General features: G+C 45.2%; 1 protein-coding gene across 1 annotated transcript in view; it reads right to left on the bottom strand.

Moving 5' to 3' along the window:
* PDGFC (platelet derived growth factor C) overlaps positions 1–22,243 on the bottom strand; it is a 229,557-nt gene that overhangs the window by 88,846 nt on the left and 118,468 nt on the right. Inside the window, exon 2 of the mRNA XM_014593535.3 lies at positions 13,174–13,369. Within this exon, the coding sequence (XP_014449021.1) occupies positions 13,174–13,369 (196 nt within the window). The remainder of the gene's footprint in view (positions 1–13,173; positions 13,370–22,243) is intronic.

The raw sequence follows: 22,243 nt of genomic DNA, 5'->3' as shown, positions 1-22,243 counted from the left end.
CGGGGATAGCACACATTAACCAAAGTTAATGAAGGTGCTCTGCTTCGGAGCTCCTTCATCTGAATCTTCATGTAATAAGGGTTCATTTGTCACATGATCGGGCATTTTTTTTTAAGTGCTCTGCAGCTATGCACTTCTGTCAGTTTCAGTGGCCAATCACAGATTTCAGTGATTGATCACACAACAAAACGTCACTTCTGTCAGCACCCCTTATCTATTTATTAAATGCTTACTATAGTGTGAGCAATATTCAGATGCTGTAAAAAAAAAAGAATGAAGCTTCTACTCATATCTGAAGTGACTGTAGGTCTGAAGTTAAAATTTTCCACATCCAGCCAATGTCCTATTAATACCCATTTGTTGCTGATCCACAATTTGTACTTTATTTGCTTTCACATTTTCACCTTAGAAATCTATGCACGGTATTTATAAAGCCCAATCACCAGTACTGGTGACTGTGTGGTAGAGTTTCTACCTACCACATGGGAGATCTGAATTCAGCTGGGATGACTTGGGGTGAGTGAAGTGACAGGGGGAAATTCTTGTTAGACATTAGAAGGCACTACTTTACAGTCAGGGTGGCTAGGATCTGGAACCAACTTCCAAGGGAAGTAGTGCTGGCTCCTACCTTGGGGGTCTTTAAGAGGAGGCTTGACAATTACCTAGTTGAGGTCATTTGAACCCTCATATATCAAATATATAGGGAGAATGAAGAAGGCACTGGGAAATGTGGGGTCCCTGCAAGATACGCTGGGCAATCTGGTGGTTGCACCAGAGGAGAAGGCAGACCTCTTTAACAAATTCTTCACCTCCGTTTTCTTGTGCAGGGACAGGGACACCCCCACCATAATTCAAGATGGAATCGAGGGGAATGCCTCCAGACCTAAGGTTGAGGAGGACTGGGTTAGAGTGCTACCGGAGGGGCTAGACGTGTTCAAATCAACAGATCCAGGTGCTCTCCACCCCAGGGTGTTGAGGGAGCTAGCAGGGGTTATTGCAGGGCCCTTGGCACAGCTTTACGAGTGCTCATGGTGCTTGGGCCAGGTGCCAGATGATTGGAAGATAGCCAATGTGGTCCCCATCTTTAAAAAAGGGAGGAGGGAGGACCCGGGCAATTATAGGCCCGTCAATCTTACCTCAATCCTGGGGAAACTCTTTGAGAAGATCATCAAGGAGCATGTCTGTGACGGGCCGGCATCGGGGATGTTGCTCAAGGGCAACCAGCACGGTTTCATTAAGGGCAGGTCATGTCAGACCAACCTGATTGCCTTTTACGATTAGGTCACAAAAGCATTGGATGCAGGTGTCGCCGTGGATGTAGTCTTTCTGGACTTCAGCAAGGCCTTTGACACTGTCTCCCACCCCATCCTCATTAAAAAACTAGGTGACTGTGGCATCGATGCCTACATGGTCAGATAGCTTTCAAGTTGGCTGAAGGGTCATACGCAGAGGGTGGTGGTGGACGGGTCATATTCGACCTGGGGGGAAGTGGGCAGCAGAGTCCCCCAGGGCTCGGTCCTTGGGCCCACACTGTTCGATTTCTTTATCAGCGATTTGGACGATGGGGTGAAAAGCAACCTGTTCAAATTTGCTGATGATACCAAAATATGGGGAGAGGTGGGCACATTAGCAGGGAGGGAGAGACTGCAGAAAGACCTGGATAGGTTGCAGGGGTGGGCTGACAAAAACAGGATGCATTTCAATAGTGACAAGTGCAGGGTGCTGCACTTGGGCAGTAGTAACCAGCAGCACACTTATAAGATGGGAAACTCCTTTCTTGACAGCACAGAAGAAGAAAGGGATCTTGGATACATTATTGCCTCCAAGATGAACATGGGCTGCCAATGCGAGGTCATGGTCTGCAGGGCTAACCGGACCTTATCGCGCATACACAGGTGCATCTCAAGTAGGTCCAAGGAGGTGATCCTCCCCCTCTACACAATACTGGTCAGGCCACAGCTGGAGTACTGTGTCCAGTTCTGGGTACCCCACTTCAAGAGGAATGTGGACAACATTGAGAGGGTCCAGAGGAGGGCCGCCCGCATGATCTAGGGACTGCAGGGCAGACCCTACAATGAGACATTACGGGACCTGAACCTGTTCAGCCTTCACAAGAGAAGGCTGAGGGGGGACCTGGTAACTGTCTATAAACTCACTAGGGGGGACCAGAAGGGTTTGGGGGAAACCTTGTTTCCCCTAGCACCCCCCGGGATAACAAGGAATAACAGCCACAAGTTGTTGGAGAGTAGGTTTAGATTAGATATCCATAAGAACTACTTCACAGTTAGGGCGGCTAGGATCTGGAATCAACTTCCAAGGGAAGTGGTGCTGGCTCCTACCCTGGGGGGTCTTTAAGAAGCGGCTTGATGCCCACCTGGCTGAGGTCATTTGAGCCCAGTTTTCTTCCTGCCCAGGCAGGGGGTCGGAGCTGAAGATCTGCAAGGTCCCTTCCAACCCTACTTCTATGATTCTATGAACCCAGTTTTCTCTTCTGCCCAGGGAAGAGTGTCAGGCTAGAAGATTTGCAAGGTCCCTTCTGACCCTACTTCTATGAGTTATTGGGACAGGTTTCTTTGTTTTCCTATAGCCTGCAAGATAATCTTAAATAATGCTTGTTTTTTTTTTAAATGGGCCAAATTTTATTACACCTATTAAGCATCTTAAGTGGATTTAGGCAATAAGTGTAATGGTATTACACTCACTTCTAGTTCCTGAGAATCTGTAACATCTACTTCTGTGAAATGCCAACATCTTACCCTGAGACTGAGTCACACAAAAGCAGCAAGGAGAAAGAAGAACCACCCACCTTTTGGATTAACAGTTTAGCAGGGCCTTGAGCAGGGTGAAACAGGATTGAATGATTAGTCGATAGTTTCACAGTGCCCGTCTTTCAGTGCTTCTTTAACCATTGGGCCAGAAAACTAGTGGTATCTCTTGGTGCAGCCTGGCAGCTTCTCTTTATCAGCAGCAAAATACTGTAACTAGCTTTCTGATAAGTCCCAATCTCCCATTCTGCACTTGAATGTACTGTAGGCACAATATGTTTCTTAAATTTTGATTATATTTCATCAAGTCTGCCAAGTAATCAAAGCCTTTGGAAACTACCAAGAAAATGCAGGTTTACTTTTCTCTCATAAAGAATATGGCTACTGCAGTCTTCTAACAGCATGTCTGATGTTGCCTATGGGTTGCAGAGCAGACCATGATAAAGCTGCAACAGAATTAAAAAGTCTCTTTTATGTTAGTCACATGTTCCACATGCTCAGCACCAGAAGGGTGGAACTATGGACCAACAATGCCAGTTGCTGCTGCTTCCCTGCACCAAGAAAAGTAGGCTTGCAGGTCCTAGATCCAGAAGATCTGAGATAGTGACAAGTCTCCCTATTCAAAGAGAATTTTCTGCCAGCCATTAACAGTCAGTTCAACCCCCTGACACCACCTGAACTGTGCTAAGAGATTGGACAATGGGTAGTGATCAATGGCTTGATATCCAGTTAGCAGATGGTGTCAAGTGGAGTGCCCCAGGGGCCGGTTGTGTTCAATATCTTCATCAACAACTTGGAAGATGGGATAGAGTGCACCCTCAGCGAGTTTACAGATAACACCAAGCTGGGTAGAGTAGTAGATATACTGGAGGGTAGGGCTAGGATTCAGAGTGACCTAGACAAATTGGAGGATTGGGCTGAAAGAAAATCACATGAGGTTCAATAAGGACAAGTGCAAAGTCCTGCACTTAGGATAGAAGAATCCCATGCACCGCTACAAGGTTGGGACCAACCACCTAGCTAAGCAGTAGCTATGTGAAAAAGGACCTGGCAGTTACAATGGACAAGCAGCTGAATATGAGTCAACAGTGTGCCCTTGTTGCCAAGAAGGCTAACATCATACTGGGCTTCATTAGTAGGAGTGTTGCCAATGGATTGAGGGAAGTACTTATTCCCTTCTTTTCTACACTGGTGAGGCCAAATCTGGAGTACTGTGTCCAGTTTTGGGCCCATTACAAAAAGAATGTGGACAAATTAGAGAGTACAGTGGAGGGCAACAAAATGGTTAGGGGCTTGGGGCACATGACTTCTGACAAAACAAGGAACAATAGTCTCAAGCTGCAGTAAGGGAAGTTTAGGTTGGATATTAGGAAAAAAAAAACTTTCTGTCTAGAAGGGTGGTGAAGCACTGGAACAGGTTACCTTGAAAGGTGGTGGAATCTCTATCCTTGGACGTTTTTTCCAGCCTGGCTCAACAAAGCCCTGGATGGGATGATATAACCGGGGAGGGTCCGGCTTTGAGCAGAGGCCTGGACTAGATGACCTCCTGAGGTTCCTTCCAAACCTATTTTTCTATGATTCTATGACATCAAATGATAATGTGCAACATTCTTCTAAAGTGAAAGGTGAATGCAGGTGGATCTGAAAAAAATGGAGTATTCCAAGTTCTTATACATCCATGTTACATACTCCCAAAAGCACACACAGACCGTAATCTGCTTGAGACACATCACTTACATCTAAGGGATTTGTATTTCGAATTATTAGCCCTGCAAATTGTTTTGTTAAAGACCAAAGTAGTAGTAATATTTTACGTCAAATGGCATTCAATATAAATCTCTCAGGTACAGAGATAAACAACAGAGACTGGATCTTTAAATAAACATGCACAACATTCTAGTAAGATTCATATTCCTAGCAAACACATGCATTTTAAACTTATTTGGAGGCAGAAGTAGGCTACAGGGAAAAAAAAAACAAAAGATGACACCAGCCCTGATTCAGGAAAGTGTTTCAACAGTGGAACTTCAGCACATTCTTTAAGCACATATGTCTCATACATTTCTGATGCTTTCTCTTGGAACAATTCTGCAGAATATCTAGAGATTTCTCCAAGTCAAACTCCTTTAGTCGAGGGTGATAATGATGACAGAGATACAATTTAAAGGATCTAGATGTTAGTTCATACCCACAAAAATGGGTAAGAATCTTCTGAAAAGATGCAAGTAGTCAAAGGTAAGCTGGAAGAGTGGTGTGGGATGGCACCATAGGCTGAATGAAAGGCATGAGGCTGGCCCCATGGGCCAGACTGGGCCCACAGACCCCCTCCCTCCCCACATGCCAGATCCTGAACACATGGCACCTGCCCTGGCTGGTCTGAGGGCAACACGTGCAGCATGCATCCTGGACTGGCCAGGACTGGTTGGGGTGGACACCACCTGCAGCAAGCAGCCCTAACCAGTTGGGGTGGACATTGCCTGTGGCATACATCCCAGATGAATCAGAGAGGGTGCTATGCGTAGCATATGTCCAGGGCCCTGTGTGCAGGGCTGGTCCAGTGCATGGTGTGTGTAGAATGTCAGTCAACTCAGGACCTAGGCCAGTATGGGGGGGGCTGGATGATGGGGCTCTGTGGACCTGATTTGGTCCATGGGCTGCATCTTTTACACCCCTGCTTTAAAAATTCTATATATTTAACTTAAAGAGCCAAATACTTTGTGTGTGACCTTTTGTAAACTTGTCTTCAAGCTGGCAACTGTATGATTTTTTTTCTAGTCCATATTTATTTAGTGTTCTCATTTTCTGTCCCATGCCATATGAACGTGGTTTTGACAATATAGACAATTTGTTTTTATACTCTGAAGTAGTCTGGATAATGTATTAGTATTGATATATGAGCTTTTTATGGTTTGTACCATGAATTGTCAGATATTCTGATGGGAAGAAAATTGTCTTCTGTTCTTAAGGAAGGTGAAATCTGAGCTTAAATGGTAAGAAATGGAAATAAGTAGCCAAGGAATGCTGCCAAAGTTGAGGGAAACATTTTATCACTCTACAGAAAGTGCTCCAAAGAAGCTAAAATAAGTTAGTGTAAGAGTTAGTACAGACGTCAGAATTCCCAAGAAATGCTAGCCATTACAAAAGATATTTCATAGCAATTTTCCTATAGTCTTATGTAATATTTGTTGATGACTGTGACGGGGGGGGGGGGCCTCCTGGGGCCGAGCTCTGTGGCCCGCGCGCCTGTCACCGTGACAGGGGCCTACTCAGGGCTGAGCTCTTCGTGGCCCGCCCACCTGTCTCTGGGCAACCGCCCGCTTATCTCGCCCGCCACGCCTTTGATGATAATTGATTCATATGTCGATGTCAATTAAGCGGGAGGCTGCCCACTGCAATGCCCCGATGCCAGGGGGCGCTCTGCGGCTCCGACCTCCCCTAATACCGCAGCCCAAGCCTCGCAGATGGCATCATGGTGTTACTATAATCACCGGCCCCATACTGGGCCCCAGAATCGTCCTAACAGGACCCCTCTCTGATCCTTCCTATCAGGCGGCCACTCCGCCTTCATCCGGGCTACCTAGCCCCCCCCGAAGCTATCTTCCCCTCTCGGGTGTGATTCCCCCGGAACCTTCGGCTTCTTGCCCTGGCCCACCTCAAGGCCAGTCAGGACCCCAGGCCCCCGGCTCTTGGGCGTCCCTCGTGGTGGGCCCCCCGGCCCTTTTGACCCTCGTGGTCCTGGCCCCCAGCTTGGGCCAGTCGAGGGTACTCTCCCCTTCGGACTGGGTCTCTCGAGCCACTCACTCTGTCACTGGGCCTCACTGTGCCACTACTCCCCGTCCTCTTGGGGGCAACCGCAGCACCATGCCCACATCACTCCCACTCTCGGGGTCTGCCTTCTCTGGGCCCCTCACAACACTGGCCCTCTAGGCCCTCCAACAAACACAAGGGTAACCCACCCGGTGATGGTGGGAGCTAGGGTTAAGGCGCCCCAACCCGCCTTTCACCGGGGTGATCACTGGCCTGGTATTTCCTGGGGGCTCCCGCACCACTGAGAGCCCCACCAGACCACTCCTGGCAGGGAGCAGTTTCAGGTCATGCCCAGGACCAGGAGCCTCCTAACCATCCCCTTGCAGCTCCCCCTTACCTCCGGGTTGTTCACAGCAGCCCTACAGCCAGGCGATGTTGCTGCCTGCCCCCTGCAGCCAAACTGCCTTGTTTATATAAGCAGCCTAAGCCTCAAAATGGCTGCCCTAATCAGGCACCTGGAGGCTGCCAGCGCCAGGCCCTTAAAGTGGCAGAGACACCCTGTGCTCTGCCACAATGACATTTCAATTATTATCTGAACTAAAGTTAAATAAGCATTTTCCTTTCACAAAAAGGGGTTAACTGAAATTTTGCTTCCTCCTTTATTAATTTTCTTGCTTAGTATACTTAACTTTCAAAGTGAATAAACCACAAGTGAAAACACAGAAAGTACACACTCATTGTATCTCCATGGTTTGCATTTTCTGAACAAACAAAATGTTATGGTATTAAAAAAAGAAAATGCAAACATGCAAAAAAGTACAGCTGAACAAAAATTAATATTTCTTTTGTTATTTCATAGATTTCATAGACAATAGGGCTGGAAGGGACCTTGGAAGATCATCAAGTCCAGCCCCCTGCCCGGGGGTAGGAAGTCAGCAGGAATCATAGGATCCCAGCAAGATAAAGATTCACATGTCTTTTGAAGGCGTTCAGAGTAGGTGCCTGAACCACCTCTGGCAGCAATCTATTCCGAACCTTGGGGGCTCGGACAGTAAAGAAGTTCTTCCTTATGTCCAGCCTCAAACTGTCATGGAGAAGTTTGTGACCATTTGATCTTGTCATCCCTTGGGACGCTCTGGTAAATAGATGTTCCCCCGGATCCTGGTAAGGACCCCTCTTGAACTTATATGTGGCCACCAGATCACCCCTGAGCCTGCGCTTTTCCAGGTTGAAGAGTCCCATAGCTCTCAGCCTCTCATCATAAGGTCTGCTTTCCTGACCTCTGATCATGTGTGTGGCTCTCCTCTGCACCCTCTCAAGCTTCTCCACCTCCTCTCTGAATTGTGGAGCCCAAAATTGGACGCAGTACTCCAGCTGCGGCCTCACCAAGGCCGAGTACAATGGGAGGATGACGTCCTGGGATTTACTTGAGAAGCATCTGTGGATGCAAGCAAGTGTTTTGTTTGCTTTACTAGCTGCAGTATCACATTGCAGGCTCATGTTCATCTTGTGGTCAATCACAACCCCTAAGTCCCTTTCTTCCACAATGCTAGCCAGTGTAGCACTGCCAAGTCTAGAAGGATGCTGCAGGTTTTTCTTCCCAAGGTGGAGAACCTTGCATTTTTCAGTATTAAACACCATCAGGTTCTTATCCACCCATTTCCTGAGCCTGTCAAGGTCAGCCTGGATCACCCTCTTGTCTTCAGGTGTGGATGCTTTGCCCCAGAGTTTGGTGTCATCAGAAAACTTGGCTAGTCTGCTTCTGATACCAATGTCCATATCATTAATGAAGATTTTAAATAGCATAGGCCCAAGGACAGAGCCCTGGGGGACCCCCCTGGTTACAGGGCAACACGACGATTGACTTCCATCATCCACCACCCTCTGGGTCTTCCCCCGGACTCAATTCCCCAGCCACCGGATCATGGTGTGGCCGAGGCCACAGTTGGCCAGTTTTACTAATAGGGGATCATGGGATACCAGATCGAAGGTTTTTTTAAAGTCAAGATACACAACATCGATCTCTTCTCCTTTGTCCAGGTGACAGGTCACCTGGTCATAGAAGGAAATGAGATTGATCAAGCAAGACCTACCCGCAACAAACCCATGCTGGCTGCTCTCAGGATGTTGCCATCGGCCAGTCTGTTAAGAATGGCCTGTTTGATGATCTTTTCTAAGACCTTCCCTGGGATAGAGGTTAGGCTTATGGGCCTATAGTTTGCTGGATCCACTTTCCTCCCTTTCTTAAAGACAGGCACCACATTGACCTTCTTCCAATCATTGGGCACTTCACCAGAGCACCAGTAGTTCTCAAAGATCCATGTCACGGGCTGAGCTATGAAGCTAGCCAGCTCCTTGAGTACCCTGGGGTGTAGACTGTCAGGACCGGCTGACTTGAAGGTATCCAGCCTCTCAAGGTGTTCCTTCATGAAGTCAGCATTGATGGAGGGTAAGGAATCTCCCTCAACCAGGCCTCCCTGTCCCATAGTGGGCAAGGGCATCCCATGGGACTGAAGAAAGACTGACACAAAGTACACATTTAGCAAGCTGGCTTTTTCCTGGGCGTTGGTCATCAGTTGTCCCATCTGGTTTAGCAACGGTCCAACGTTACCCTTGCTTTTCCTCTGGCTCCCCATATATCTAAAAAAGGACTTTTTAGTGTCCTTGATATTTGTAGCTAGTTGGAGTTCTGTTGCAGCCTTGGTTTTCCTGGTTCGCCCCCTGTGGGTCTGGACCAGTGCAGTATATTCCTCCTTGGAGGTGGATCCAGTCCTCCATCCTTTGTAGGTCTGTCTTTTTAGATGAAGGAGGTCCGCTAATTCCCTGGAGAGCCAAGGGGGCTGCTGTGCCATTTTGCTGCCTTTCCTCCAAGATGGGATAGACTTTGCTTGCACTTCCAGGATTGCTCCCTTGAGGAGCAACCACTCATCCTGAACTCACCTACCTTTGGGTTGTGGCCCTTTAGGGCCTCCCTGACAATTTTAAAATTGTCACTAATACTCTTTTTACATACAATAACTGTTTACTTAGAACAAGCGTACTCCCAGAGACTGTACTCAATAGTTGTCATGTTAAACAGACTATTTTACCTTGTCTTGCTTTTTGTTTGCCAGTGGGTGACTAAGGGCCCTGTTACATCTTACACCATGGGTGCATCTACACATTGACCTACAGCAGTGTAGCAACGCGTTACATTGCCATATGACACACTATGGCAACATAGTGATCACACAGATCTACACATGATTGCCTGCTACATCGCTGTGGTGGCACACTTCCCTCTTATAGTGCTCTGCTATGGCAATGTAGTGGGGAAAATCTAAGCATGCATTGCAAAAATGGCACAGTACATGCTCGTACTGCACTGTACTTTAGTACTTCCAAAAGGCGATATGTAGATGCACCCTGTAAGCCACACAAATCTTGATTGGTGTTAGTGCTGGCTGGAGGTTGAAACAGTTACATTTCAGGTCAGCAGGGACCTGGAGGATTGAAAGGTCAGACTCCCCCTGCCTTACATTCTGGGCCCCCCCTTGCCACTGGGTTTCCCCCAGAGTTCCCCTGATTCCCCCCCACCAAGACTTCCCCCTCTGTCCTTGGGCTCCCCCACCCCCCGCTTAGCTATGGCAGCCTGCCCAGCCCTCACTGCTGGGCTGCTGCTCTTCATTTGGTTGAGCCTTCCCAAAAAGCAATAAGAGAGGTGGCCAGGCAGGCAGGTTAACCCTCCTTGCCTACTTCCCAAGGACAAACAGCATAGGTAGTCACAAGTAAATGGAGGGGGAGGTGGGCTGGTCAGTGAGTGGGGATCTCAGGTCCTTGGGAGGGTGGGAAGAGGGCATTGGGCCTGATCCAGGACAACAGGGGAGGAGGGACAGGTGGGGTGTTTACACTAAGGTGTAGCCTAGATTGGCTGTACCTTGCTGTAACATGAGCTGGGTAACACAGATCAGAGGTAATCCTATCCTTGAGTGGTGTAACCTAACAAGTGCTTAAAACTAGTTTCAGGTGTTAATTTGTGGACCACTCAGGTGTTAAGAGCTCCAGGAGTGCCCCAGAATTATGGTGTAACAAGGTCCTAAGTCACCTTACCTCAATTTTCTTTCACTTTCCACTTCATTCTGTTACATACAAAAAGAAAAAAGCATGCTAGAGTTTCCACTTGAAAGAAAATATATACTTGTGTAAGGGGTGTGCACTCATTCAAGCAAACATATGCTGTACAAGAGTTATTATGTCAAGGACAGACCATAAAAAGAAAGATAATTACTCGCCTCAGAAGAAAGTAAATTTGTATGTTGAGTCCTAAAAAAACCTCTGTATAATAAAATTGAGTAGAAAATGCTCTTTGTTATTACAGTTTTAGAACAGAATAATGGTAAAGATATAAAAAAAAAAAACCAAATCAAGACAGATTAAGAAAAGCTCCAAAATGAGTGAGTATAGGGTAAACAACTCACAGCATAAGAGAACTACTAGTAAATATCTTTCCATGACTATGTGTAAATGCAACACATTATTAAGATGACATATTTTTCTCACTTTGAAATAGCCTGGATGATGTACGTATATCAGTTTTGTATAGTTTTCACAGCAGTAAACTACATCTTGTCAGTATCCCAACTAACCAATGCCAGGCAGGTATATAAGGGACATATCACTTCTATAGTAAGTTAGGTTGGCTATTCAGTAGGTCTGTGCAAAACACCATCATTTTGTTTTGACATACGTTTTACTGATTCAAAGGGACAGTGTTTTTTTGTTTTGAAGCACTATCCCATTTCGTTTAATCAAAACTGTTTCACTGTTTTAATGCATTTCAATGTTTTGCTCATAGGCTATAATGGGGAATCATGGAAATGCTTAAAACTTTGACATTTCTTGCCTGATCTAGTTGAAAATTCAACTGTTGGTATCCCCTTCTGTGGGCACGAAGCCTGACATGTTTCAAGGAGATAGGTGCAGAGGTTTCTCAGAAACTCCACCTCAAACTGCAAAAAGCAAAACTTTTGACACTTCCTGGCAGTGGTAGCCTCCTGTCATCCAGTGGGAAGATTGAGGGGCTTACACCCCCCAGGAAGGCTGTAGGGCTGTGCCAAACTCCTCCTGGGTGTGTGGACCCCCAAATCTGTGCTGGATGACAGGAGGCTGCTCCTGCTGCTGCCTGGGACTGGTGCTGGGCGCAGCCTGCACCCAGTGCCAGGGAAGATTGATTCTGCCGCTGGCCCCAGGCAGCAGCAGCAGCCTCCTGTCACCTGGCATGCAGACCTGGGTGCCCGCACCTCCGGGAGGGCTGTGGGACTGTGCTGGACCCTTCGCAGGGGTGTGGGCCCCAGATCTGCGCTGGATGACAGGAGGCTGCTGCTGCTGCCTGGGTCTGGTGCTGGCCTGTGCCCAGCACCATGCTCCATGGAGCTCAGGCTGGCAATGGGAGGTGGAGTGCAGCCCTGGCTCTGCCTGCCTCCCGCCACCAGGCTGCGCTCCGAGCAGCTCAGCAGTCCCATGGAGCTCAGCCCAGTGGTGGGAGGTGGAGCACAGCTCCTGCTACCGGGCTGCACTCCGTGGGGCTGGTGGAGCCAATTGGAGTGCAGCCCTGGCTCTGCCCCCCTCCCACTGCCTGGCTGTGCTCTAAGCAGCTCTGCAGCCCCATGGAGCTCAGCCTGGTGGTGGAAGGTGGAGCACAGCCCGTGCTCTGCCTGCCTCCAGCTGCTGAGCTGTGCTCTGTGGGGCTGTGGAACTGCTCAGATCGCAGCCCAGTGGTGGGAGGCAGGCAGAGTCAGGGCTGTGCTCTGTCTCATGCCACCAGGCTGAGCTCCATGGTACTAGGAGACACCATTCTTTATATAAAAAGCTTATGGCATCTATACACGTGCTTTGTGGTGGCGGGGGGCAGGCCGGAGAGAACTTTAATTAGTGTGGCTCTTAAGGAGCATCTCTGAGAGCTGCTCTAATTTAAGAGCTCACAGCATCACATGTATTCAGCATCCCGTGCTTCAAAATGGTGGCTGGGGCTTTTCAATTCTCCTTCAATGAGCTTTAATTAAAGTGCCATTTTGAGATGCAAGGATGCTGGACACATGTGACACAGAGGCTGCTGAAGTAAGCTAATTAACATATTCCAGCAGACTCGCAACAGACTCAGTTAATCGAGTCCACTCCAACTCATGTTAATTAGCATGCATTAGAGCAGAGGTCTGTTGCCTGTATAGGTGCCCATAGAGCCTAACCTTTTTAGGCTAATAATGATTGTATATTATTATTTTGTTTGAAAAGGGATATGACAATTTACTACTTTGCCCAAAGTACTCTCTCAGGTAACAAGCCTACCCACATTTTTTCCTATACATCAATTGGACATGTTTTCTTCTGCCTCTTTTAGTTCAGGATGTGAGAATGTCCAGGTTGGATTTCAAAGCTGTCTGCTTTCTTTTGAAAGGCTAAGATTTCAAGCATTTTGATATCTGTAGAATTCTATGGTGAAATCTATATGTTAAATGAAAAAGGCAAAAAACAAAAAGCTTTTTACTGCACACATGGATCATTTCTTACATAAAAAAAACTGTCACTATGGTGCATTTTAAGAATACATAAATAATTAGATGCCATGATTTTGCAAACCCTGCATAATACCCCCAATTTCAGGTAAGGGGAAAAAAAAACTTACTTGCAAATATCATCTTCTGGGTCCTCAAGCCCAAATCTTTCATCAAAAGTAAGCTGTATCCACACATTCTCCTCTACTGCTACTAATTTCCACACGAGTACAGTATTGCGTGGGTATGTATGCGGGAACTTGGGGCTGTGAATACTTCCATTAGTTGTCACAGTGATAATCTTCTCGTGTTGTGGATCTTGTACGCCTAAAACAGAGACACACATACAAAAGATACAAGTTAAGACTTTTTTTTTTTCTACAACCACTTGTATTTTATACAACAAAAGGCTTTTTTATTTTGTTTTGTTGGTTTAATTTATTTTATTTCTTTTTGGCAAGGAATTTCTCTGCTGGGGGAGAGTTATATAAAATACAATATAGTCCTCAGAAGAAAATAGTTTTTTTTTCATATTCTAAGAAAAACACTTGGCCCAGATTTTGAGCTGCAGCTCAGGAGAGTGCGTGCTGGTGCATGCCCACGCGCACACACACACACACAGATACACTATAACAATACTTAGGCAACCTCATTCTCATTCGGTAGCGAGGCACCAGTTTGTAACAGGTCCCTGGCTGCTAAGAACAGACACTGAGTAGACGGGACAGATTTTTTTTAATGTTATGAGATGTAATGAAGGACTTCTAATTCACAAAAACATATTCCCACAGCACTCAAGATAAAGATGAAATGTCATTGTCTATAACACTAGGATTTCAATCCTCTTTGAGCAGACCTGACAGGGTGAGAAAATAACACACTTAAGTAGGCATTACCTACTAGTCCTTATAGTAATAAAAGTTGCTTGCAGTTTTCCACAAAGCACATTAATTTAAAATATTTTGTGCTTCCAGAAAAATATGCTCTGATAATTCACTATTTCATCCTCTATTGATATAGTCTATATAGGTTATATTTTACTTCTTTGTTTTAGTGACTAACCATACAGATTTGCAATTATGCATTTTACAGTAAGATGTTTATCCTTCAGTCTACAACGGAGAAAATTACAATGCAATTGAAACCCTTCTTTTAGATCCACAGCTAAAGGATGACAGCTAAATGAATGTACTCAGAGTGAAAAGGGCATAGTAACAGCATTGCAATTTTAAAGGAATTAATCTGTAATTAAATATAATTTGAAGTCTGAGAGACTCATGCCTTTTATTTGTGGTACAAGAACTGTAAATTCTCTTTTAAGTTGAATTGCTGCTCACATAAAACTGATAAAGAAAACTGTGCTTCTGCCAGCCTCCATACACAATTTGCCAGTTTTGTGTACAACTAAAATAGCACAGCCTATAATAATAAAAAAGCAAAACAAAGCACAAGAAGTAGATTCTCAATTTAGAATTCATCTGCTTTTCTTAGCTGAGTCATAAGCACTTCTTCAATAAAGTATAATCTCTCAGCTGAGATTTCTACACTGCACACATGAGCCAACACTAATAAAGATGACATTACCAGAAATTATTATATGACTGTTATTTTCAAAGTATGCAATGGACTACTATTTTGCCAATATCGCAAGCTTGACTCTAGGGGTGCATAAGTCATCTTATAAAACACACACTTCACTACTATATTTTGCAGTTCATTTTTCTTTTAAAATATACTCATAACTATTGTTATTTTTTCAGTACACAGACATATTGTGAGGAGACTAATGTGCTTCTTTCTTCTTTTTATGATCAAAATTATCTTACCAAGAATGGGGTAAATAAGGATTTAAAAGTATGGGCTCATCCAGAGATTATAACAATTCACCAAAGGGACAAAAGAAAGAGAAAAAACCTCTGTGGAGACTTAGCCAATGGTTTTCAGCTTCTCCATTTCCTTAAACTTGTAACACATTTCGCAATGGGTGAAAATATTTGCTTTAGCATATAGTATTGTTTCATGAATATACCAACTTCTCTTGCACACCATTTGTATCATTTTAGTAATTATTCTCCATAGTGGAACTTCTTCTCTTTCAAATGCAATATTTTATGTGACTATAAAGGCAAGTAACTGTTGTCACTAGAGAATGAAGCTTGCTATTTGTACTGAGATAAGATGCACTATTCCTTGATTCATATGAAGGTAAACACAGAGTAACTATAGTCTGAAAAAGTGTATCTTGAAGTGAAGCTAATAAACTACTTGTGCAAATTCATTTTTTTAAACCTCTTTTGAGCAACTTGGGTGTGAAGAATAATGCTACTTCCATAAGCCTAAGAATAGTTAGCACTTTTTGCCTTGGATTTGAACCAAAAATATTAAAGTCACTTCAGAGGGAGGATATACCATACTCTCCTTACTTTAGAGATAATCAAAGCTGGGATTTACAAGGGAGTGACCAATTTAGTAGAGTTCATAGTTACCAGATGCATTACTTCCAAGTTATTTATATGAATTCTCTCTTATGTTCCATCTGTTCTTCATTTTAAAAATAATAATAAAAGCAGTTTTAGACCATGTGAGCAGAAAGATTCAATGTACATATTCTGACAATCAGTTTAAGCAGTAATAGAGATTTAAACAGATTAGGATTTGCACTGTCTTGGCCACAGGGGAATAACAAACAAAACAGTTGACAACACATGTTGATTTGTGTAGGGATGAGGACAGAAGGGAGGAAAAGGAAAAATGCATTGCTGGTTTCAGATAGGCTGGGCATAGTTAGAGACGACTAGGAGAAGAAAGTGGTTTTCAGAAAATATTATATAGATAAATATTAAGACTCAGGGGTCAATGAAAGTATGTGGCAGTATCCTTTTCACTGATGATTAGGCTGGAGCAATCAAAATAACATGGGTGCTAGTTACAGGAAAATCCATCCAGCAGAATGAGCTGGCAGCAATTTTTTTTGATGTAGTTAGTACAAGGTATTAATAATAAAATTGAAATCTTTATAAATATATAGAGTTCAGCACAGAAAACAAACAGGATTTTAAACATTCTGAAAGCACTACACTAACCTCTTAAATGAATGGCAGCCTTGAAATGAATGAATAATCATAATGGCAGAAAAGACATCTGCAGTTGCCATTGTAAACTAAAATTCATACAACTAATTGGACAAGCTCAGTCCTGTCTACTACAAAGCAGGTCTCTTCCCTTAAAAGGAAGGGATGAGATATCTTACAAAGACTAGGCCTTACTCTTATTACAATATGGCAAGTATTCAATGTAGCCACAGTATTCAATTCTGATAACTATATGTTAGCAAAGTGTTTGCAACTCCACCACAAAGTAAAAATCAAATATTTTGTATAGGTCTAGGGCCAAGAGATATATAGGAGAAGATGGGCGAATGAAGGAATGTGATAGGGATTCCTGTATTTTTATTTAGGCTAGGGACAAACATGACATATAAACTGGCTTAAGTGATCAGAAACTAGTTTAAACCTGTAACAGAGCAGATGATCAGTGCACATAAACCAGTTTGAAAATGGCTGTAACCGGTTTGAGATAAACCTGGTTGAATGTAGTAATAGATTTAACTGATTTGGCTCAAATCAGTTTACGCAATCTCCCTGCTGGTTAAAGGTAAATCAGACTCCCCCAGCATCCCAGTATGCTCTCTGGGCTGGGCGGGGCTCTCTGCTACACTGCAGGTCTGGCCCCTCCCCTCTGTTCCCTGGCTGGAGCTCAGCACAGACTTACAGGCACAGGGCATCTGCCTGGCTTCTCCCTGCTAAGCATGTCTGGCACCTCCTCTCTACCTTACACAGATACTTCAGCATTGGCTAGCAGACCACACATTGCCTACAGTCCATGCTGTGGGAGAGGCCAGAGGCAGGCAGGCTTTCTGGAAGTAATCACCAGGTAGCTTAATGTCCTTCCTTGGAGGAGCTGTTTAAGAAGAGCTCCATTAGTTAATGGAGAGAGGATTTTTCTTAATGAGTTGATAAACACTGCATTAGGGATGATAAACATTCCCTGCTGGGCAGCTCAGGAAGGGAGGGGAATACTCAGAGCATCCTGCCAGGGCCTGGCCATGCCCCCCTCAGCTCTGCCCTGTGGAAGCAAAAGGAGGCACCCCCACCCCTCTCCGGCTTCTAGCCTGAGCCACTGCAGTCACGTCCTTGGGTTGGACTAGGCTGTGCTCTTGGCTCCAGATAACAGGGCTGGCCCTGTCCTTCTGTTCCCTAGCCAGAGATCTGGCAGAGACTTACGGTACAGCAGGGCCTGCCTCATTCCCTCTTCCCCCCACCCCCTTTGCTGCTCACTGCTAAGCAGGGATCCTCCTCTCCCTCCTTCCCATATGCCACAGCACGGACTGCAGCCCCATGGACCCTAGGCATGTTGTATGCTAGCTAAATGGCTGAGAGGTAACTGTGTGCATTTCTTCAATTTCACTGGGACAGGCAGACAGGACAGTGTCTGCTTAGGGCTTTTGGGAGCTAATCAATAGGTCAGCTGGTAATGTCCCTCCATTTGTTCCCTGGATAAAGCTGTTTAAGAAGAGCTTGAACTAATGAGAGAGGGTTCTGTTTTGTTGATGGCCTGATAAATGCTGTGTTATCAGCTCCCTGCTGGCTCCTTGCTTTTCAGGTTTGCAGACAGTATGAAGAAGTGGGGAGAGGGAGATTGAAAAGCTTAGTATCACCAACAGATGCATGCACTGCACCCCTCCCTGCTCCCTTTGCCTCAAAGTGCTAGCCTGGGGCTGGGGGCTGGGAACACTCCTGCACCCTGAGCAGTGAGCAAGGAAAAGCCTAAGACAGTGCAGGGAGGATGGGGATTTAAACCCCTCCCTAATCAGAGGTCCTGCCAGAGCTTAGCCATCCCCCACCTCAGCTCAGGACTATGGAAGGGAAGGGAGGACGGCTTTAGCACCTCCTGGTGCCTAGCCTGAACCACTGCAGGTACCTGCATTTCCTGAGTCCAGAGGGAATGTCTATGCAATTCCAGATGGATTCAATCTAGGCAGGTTAAACTAAGCTGCAAAGATTGAATCAATTCAGGCTCAGGATTTTTAAATGTCTTTCCTTAGCCTTAAAGTCTTACTAGATGAGAATACACTAACATCAAAGATTTAAGGTCTACTAGTAAATGAGCATGCCTGCAACATACCCTTCCTGACTGGATTCAGACATGCAGGCATGTGTGTTTTGTGGCACTGCAAACTGCTTTGCAGTGCCACAAACCACACAAGTTCCACATTACTCAGTGCATGGTGCTGCTAGTTTGCCTCAATGCAGAGGTTCCACATGCCTCAGTGCACATGCCTCTGCAGTGAAGGCCCCACACTGAGGTATGCGGAGACAAGGCAGCAGCCAGCCCAAGACTCCCTACTACCCCATTTCAAGGAACACTGCAACGCAGCCAGGTGGGGAGTGGCTGGCTGGGGCACAGGGTGCCTTAGCAGGTTGGGGGATGCCTGCTCCCCCATCTCCACATGCTACTCCCCTACTGGCCAGGGCACGGTGTGCCTCAGTGCAAGGGATGGCTAGCTCCTCTGAAGCAAACTGTGCCCCAGCCAGCCCTCACACTGCAGCACGTGGCTCAGCAGGACAATGTTTTCCCACTGCAAAGCACATGGGCAGGGATGTGCACTATGTCACTATTATTTGTGGGCATGCCCCTGATTGTATAGATCCAGCCCCTGTGGGTAAAACAATATGAGTACTACCTAACATGAATTGTATTTAATAGTGACAGTATTCAAGTGTTATGTTCAATAAGTATGTCATTTCAATATTTGCTTTAGCTTATATAAGATAGGTTTTTAGATATGCTTGGGACATAACATGCATTGTTCCAGATATGTTTATCACTAAAAAGGCTGGGAAACTTAAATGTTAAGAAAGATGGTTCAGAGTGCAAACAATCACAGGGCAGGAAGGTGGACTTTTGGACTATAATCCAAAAGTGTTGTGGGATTGATTGTGAAGAAGGATTCTGTTTTCTAAATCAAGAATATCTGAATATACAATCATTCATAAGGCAACTTGGCTGGCACGAAAACTGAGCCTAATTTTAAAAGGGCTGGCCTGAATTTGTGCCAAACTCACTGGAGGGAAAATAAAATAAAATAAAATAAAATAAAATAAAATAAAATATTGCCTGCAAACCTGCAGTTCATATACACCAGGTCTCTCCATTGGTAAGTTTTAATCAGGGGTCTGAAACTTGTGTGGAGTGATTTGTACAGATCTGTAAGAATGCAGTCATTTATTCATGTTTTTGTTACCATTCCTGAATCTCTCAATGAACCTCACCTGGATCCTTTGCCACTTGTGTTGCACGTGTTGCATACCTCCTTACTGACAACTGGCTCTTAGGTTAAGCAACAAACATAATAAACCTTATTATAATTTGTATTGAGATAGAATCATAGGGAAATGGGGATAGAAGGTCATCTAGTAAAAGCCAACTCCCTACTTAGGACAGAATGATCCATGTCTGAAAAGAATGGACTGGGAGAATAGTACAGACACACCTAAGCAGGAGCAGATAGGCTACTGCGTCTAGGGACAGAAATTACACAAAAACCAGAATAAGTGATAAGTGAAACCAGTTCAAATACATAACACAACAGAAGTTCAATGCACATAAACCATTCTCAAAATGGCTAAAACTGGTTTAAGATCTATCTGGATGGATGTAGCATTAGACTTAATTGATTTAGGTTAAATCAGATTATTGAACCTCTGTCCCAGATCCCCTCCATATTCATGTTAACTCACAGTCCCCCAGCATCCCAGGATCTTTTATACCGCCCCCACAAACCTCCCCTAACAGGGTGGGTAGGCTAGCACTGGCCCAAGCTGTGTGCTCCAGTGCTCTAGCTCCCCTCAGATTCTGGTCTGTGTCACTGCAGGCATGCGGCTGCATTTCCAGAATCAAAAGTGAAAGTCTGTTCACTTGCTTATCGAGTCCTTAGACTAACCTGCAAAGACTGAATCAGTTCAGCCTCGGGCTGTTTTACTGTCTGTACTTAGCTTGGAAGAATTAGAGGAGATTGGCAAAAAACAAAATAAAACAAATAAAACAAGCAAAAGGTTGTGTATGGACAAAAATCCTCAGTCGCAGCAATGGAGTGTACAATGCAGGGAATGTTGATACTATGGCTTTAAGCTCCCCTGATCCTAGGGCCTGTGAGACTCAAATAATTCCCCTAGTATAAACACAGCAGGTTGCCCTAAATTACATAGACTATCAATTAATTAAAGAGTTGTTACTGTTACCAAAGATTTCCAGAATCCAGAAAAACCCAGGCCATACTCCCCATGACCATAAGACTCCTTATACCAGCCATATAAGGAGAAAGAAAGTGATACAGGCACCACTGAATAGAACACGTGGGCTAGATACAGACGTTCAAAAAGCCTGAGGTGGAATCAATCTAAGTTACGTGGTTTTCTGTAAGCAGCATAATTTAGATCAGTCTCAAAGAGAACACAGTTGGGGGGAAAGCAAATCTTAGACTGTGTTCTACCATTTTTATGTCAGTTTATGTGTGCTGAACTTCTGTTCTGTTATGGGTATAGACCAGTTTCTGAACACTTATACTGGTAAAAATATAATGTCTGTACCTGGCTGTAGATCCCATTATATTGAACGGATCCTCCCACTGCTGTTTACACTAATTATAGGACTTTTCTTTCAACAGCAGCCCAAAGACAAGAGAAAATCTGACCCAACATGTAGCTTGAATCATGAAGCATCTAGAGGAATAAGAAGAGAAAGGAATGTTGAAGAGTCACACTAAACATAAGCTTAGTAATAGTTCTTATTCCTAAAAAAAACCATATATACATGCCTGATGCCTGTTTTGACACATGCTAATTAGCACATCAGAGCAGACTTAATTCATTGAGTCTGCTGAAGCATGCTAATTAGCAGCCATAGAATCACATATATTCGGCACCCCTGTGCTTCAAAATGATCGTAGGGGCACTTTAACTAAAGCTTATCAAATGAACAGCTCTCAAGATCCATTCTAATTAAAGCACCTCTCCCCAACCCCAAAGTACATGTAAAGATGCCCATAGTGGGTAAAGTAAAGCTTATAGTTTCATAGTTGGTAGGGTCAGAAGGGACCGAAGCAGATCATCTAGTCCGACCCCCTGCCATGGGTAAGAAAGGATGCTGGGGTCAAATGACACTAGCTAGGTGGCTGTCTAGCCTCCTTTTGAAGACCCCCAGGGTAGGGACAAGCACCGCTTCCCTTGGAAGATTGGTTCCAGCTCCTAGCCGCCCTGACAGTGAAGTAGTGCCTCCTGATATCTAGCCTGAATCTACACACAGCCAACTTATGGCCATTGTTCCTTGTTACCCCCGGTAGTGCTCGGGGGAACAGGGACTCTCCCATTGCCTGCTGGTCCCCCTTGGCAAGTTTATAGGCAGCCACTCTCAGCTTTCTTTTGTGGAGGCTGAACAGGTTCAGGTCCCATAGCCTCTCCTTGTAGGGACTGCCCTGCTGCCCCCTAATCATTTGAGAGGCCCTCCTCTGGACCCTCTCGATGCTGTCCACATCCCTCCTGAAGTGCGGTGCTCAGAACTGGATGCAGTACTCCAACTGCGGCCTCACCAATGTCGCACAGAGGCGGAGGATCACCTCCTTGGACCTGCTCGTGATGCATCTATGGATGCATGACAAAGTGCAGTTAGCCTTCCTGACTGTCTCCACATTGGGGGCTCATGTTCAACTTGGAATCAATAGTGACTCCAAGATCCTTCTCTGCCTCTGTGCTGATGATAAGGCAGTTCCCCAGCCTGTAGGTATGCTTCTGGTTCTTCCTCCCCAGGTGCAACACCTTGCACTTGTCCATATTGAAACGCATCCTATTCTCATCCGCCCACTCCTGTAACCTGTCAAGATCTAGTTGTAGCCTGTCCCTCTCTTCTAGCACGCTCACTTCTCCCCACATCTTAGTGTCATCTGCAAACTTGAACTAGGTGCTTTTCACCCCCTCATCCAAATCGCCGATGAAGATGTTGAACAGTGCGGGCCCTAAGCATAAACTCCCCTGATGGCCCTTGGATAATTTTCTCAAAGAGCTTCCCCAGGACTGAGGTAAGACTAGTGGGCCTATAGTTTCCTGGGTCCTCTTTCCTCCATTTTTTGAAAATGGGCCCTTTTCC

This window comes from Alligator mississippiensis, chromosome 2 (genome assembly GCF_030867095.1).
Source record: "Alligator mississippiensis isolate rAllMis1 chromosome 2, rAllMis1, whole genome shotgun sequence".
Classification (NCBI taxonomy): domain Eukaryota; kingdom Metazoa; phylum Chordata; order Crocodylia; family Alligatoridae; genus Alligator; species Alligator mississippiensis.
Note: the sequence above shows the minus strand (reverse complement) of the source record. Positions and strands in the feature narration are given on the sequence as shown.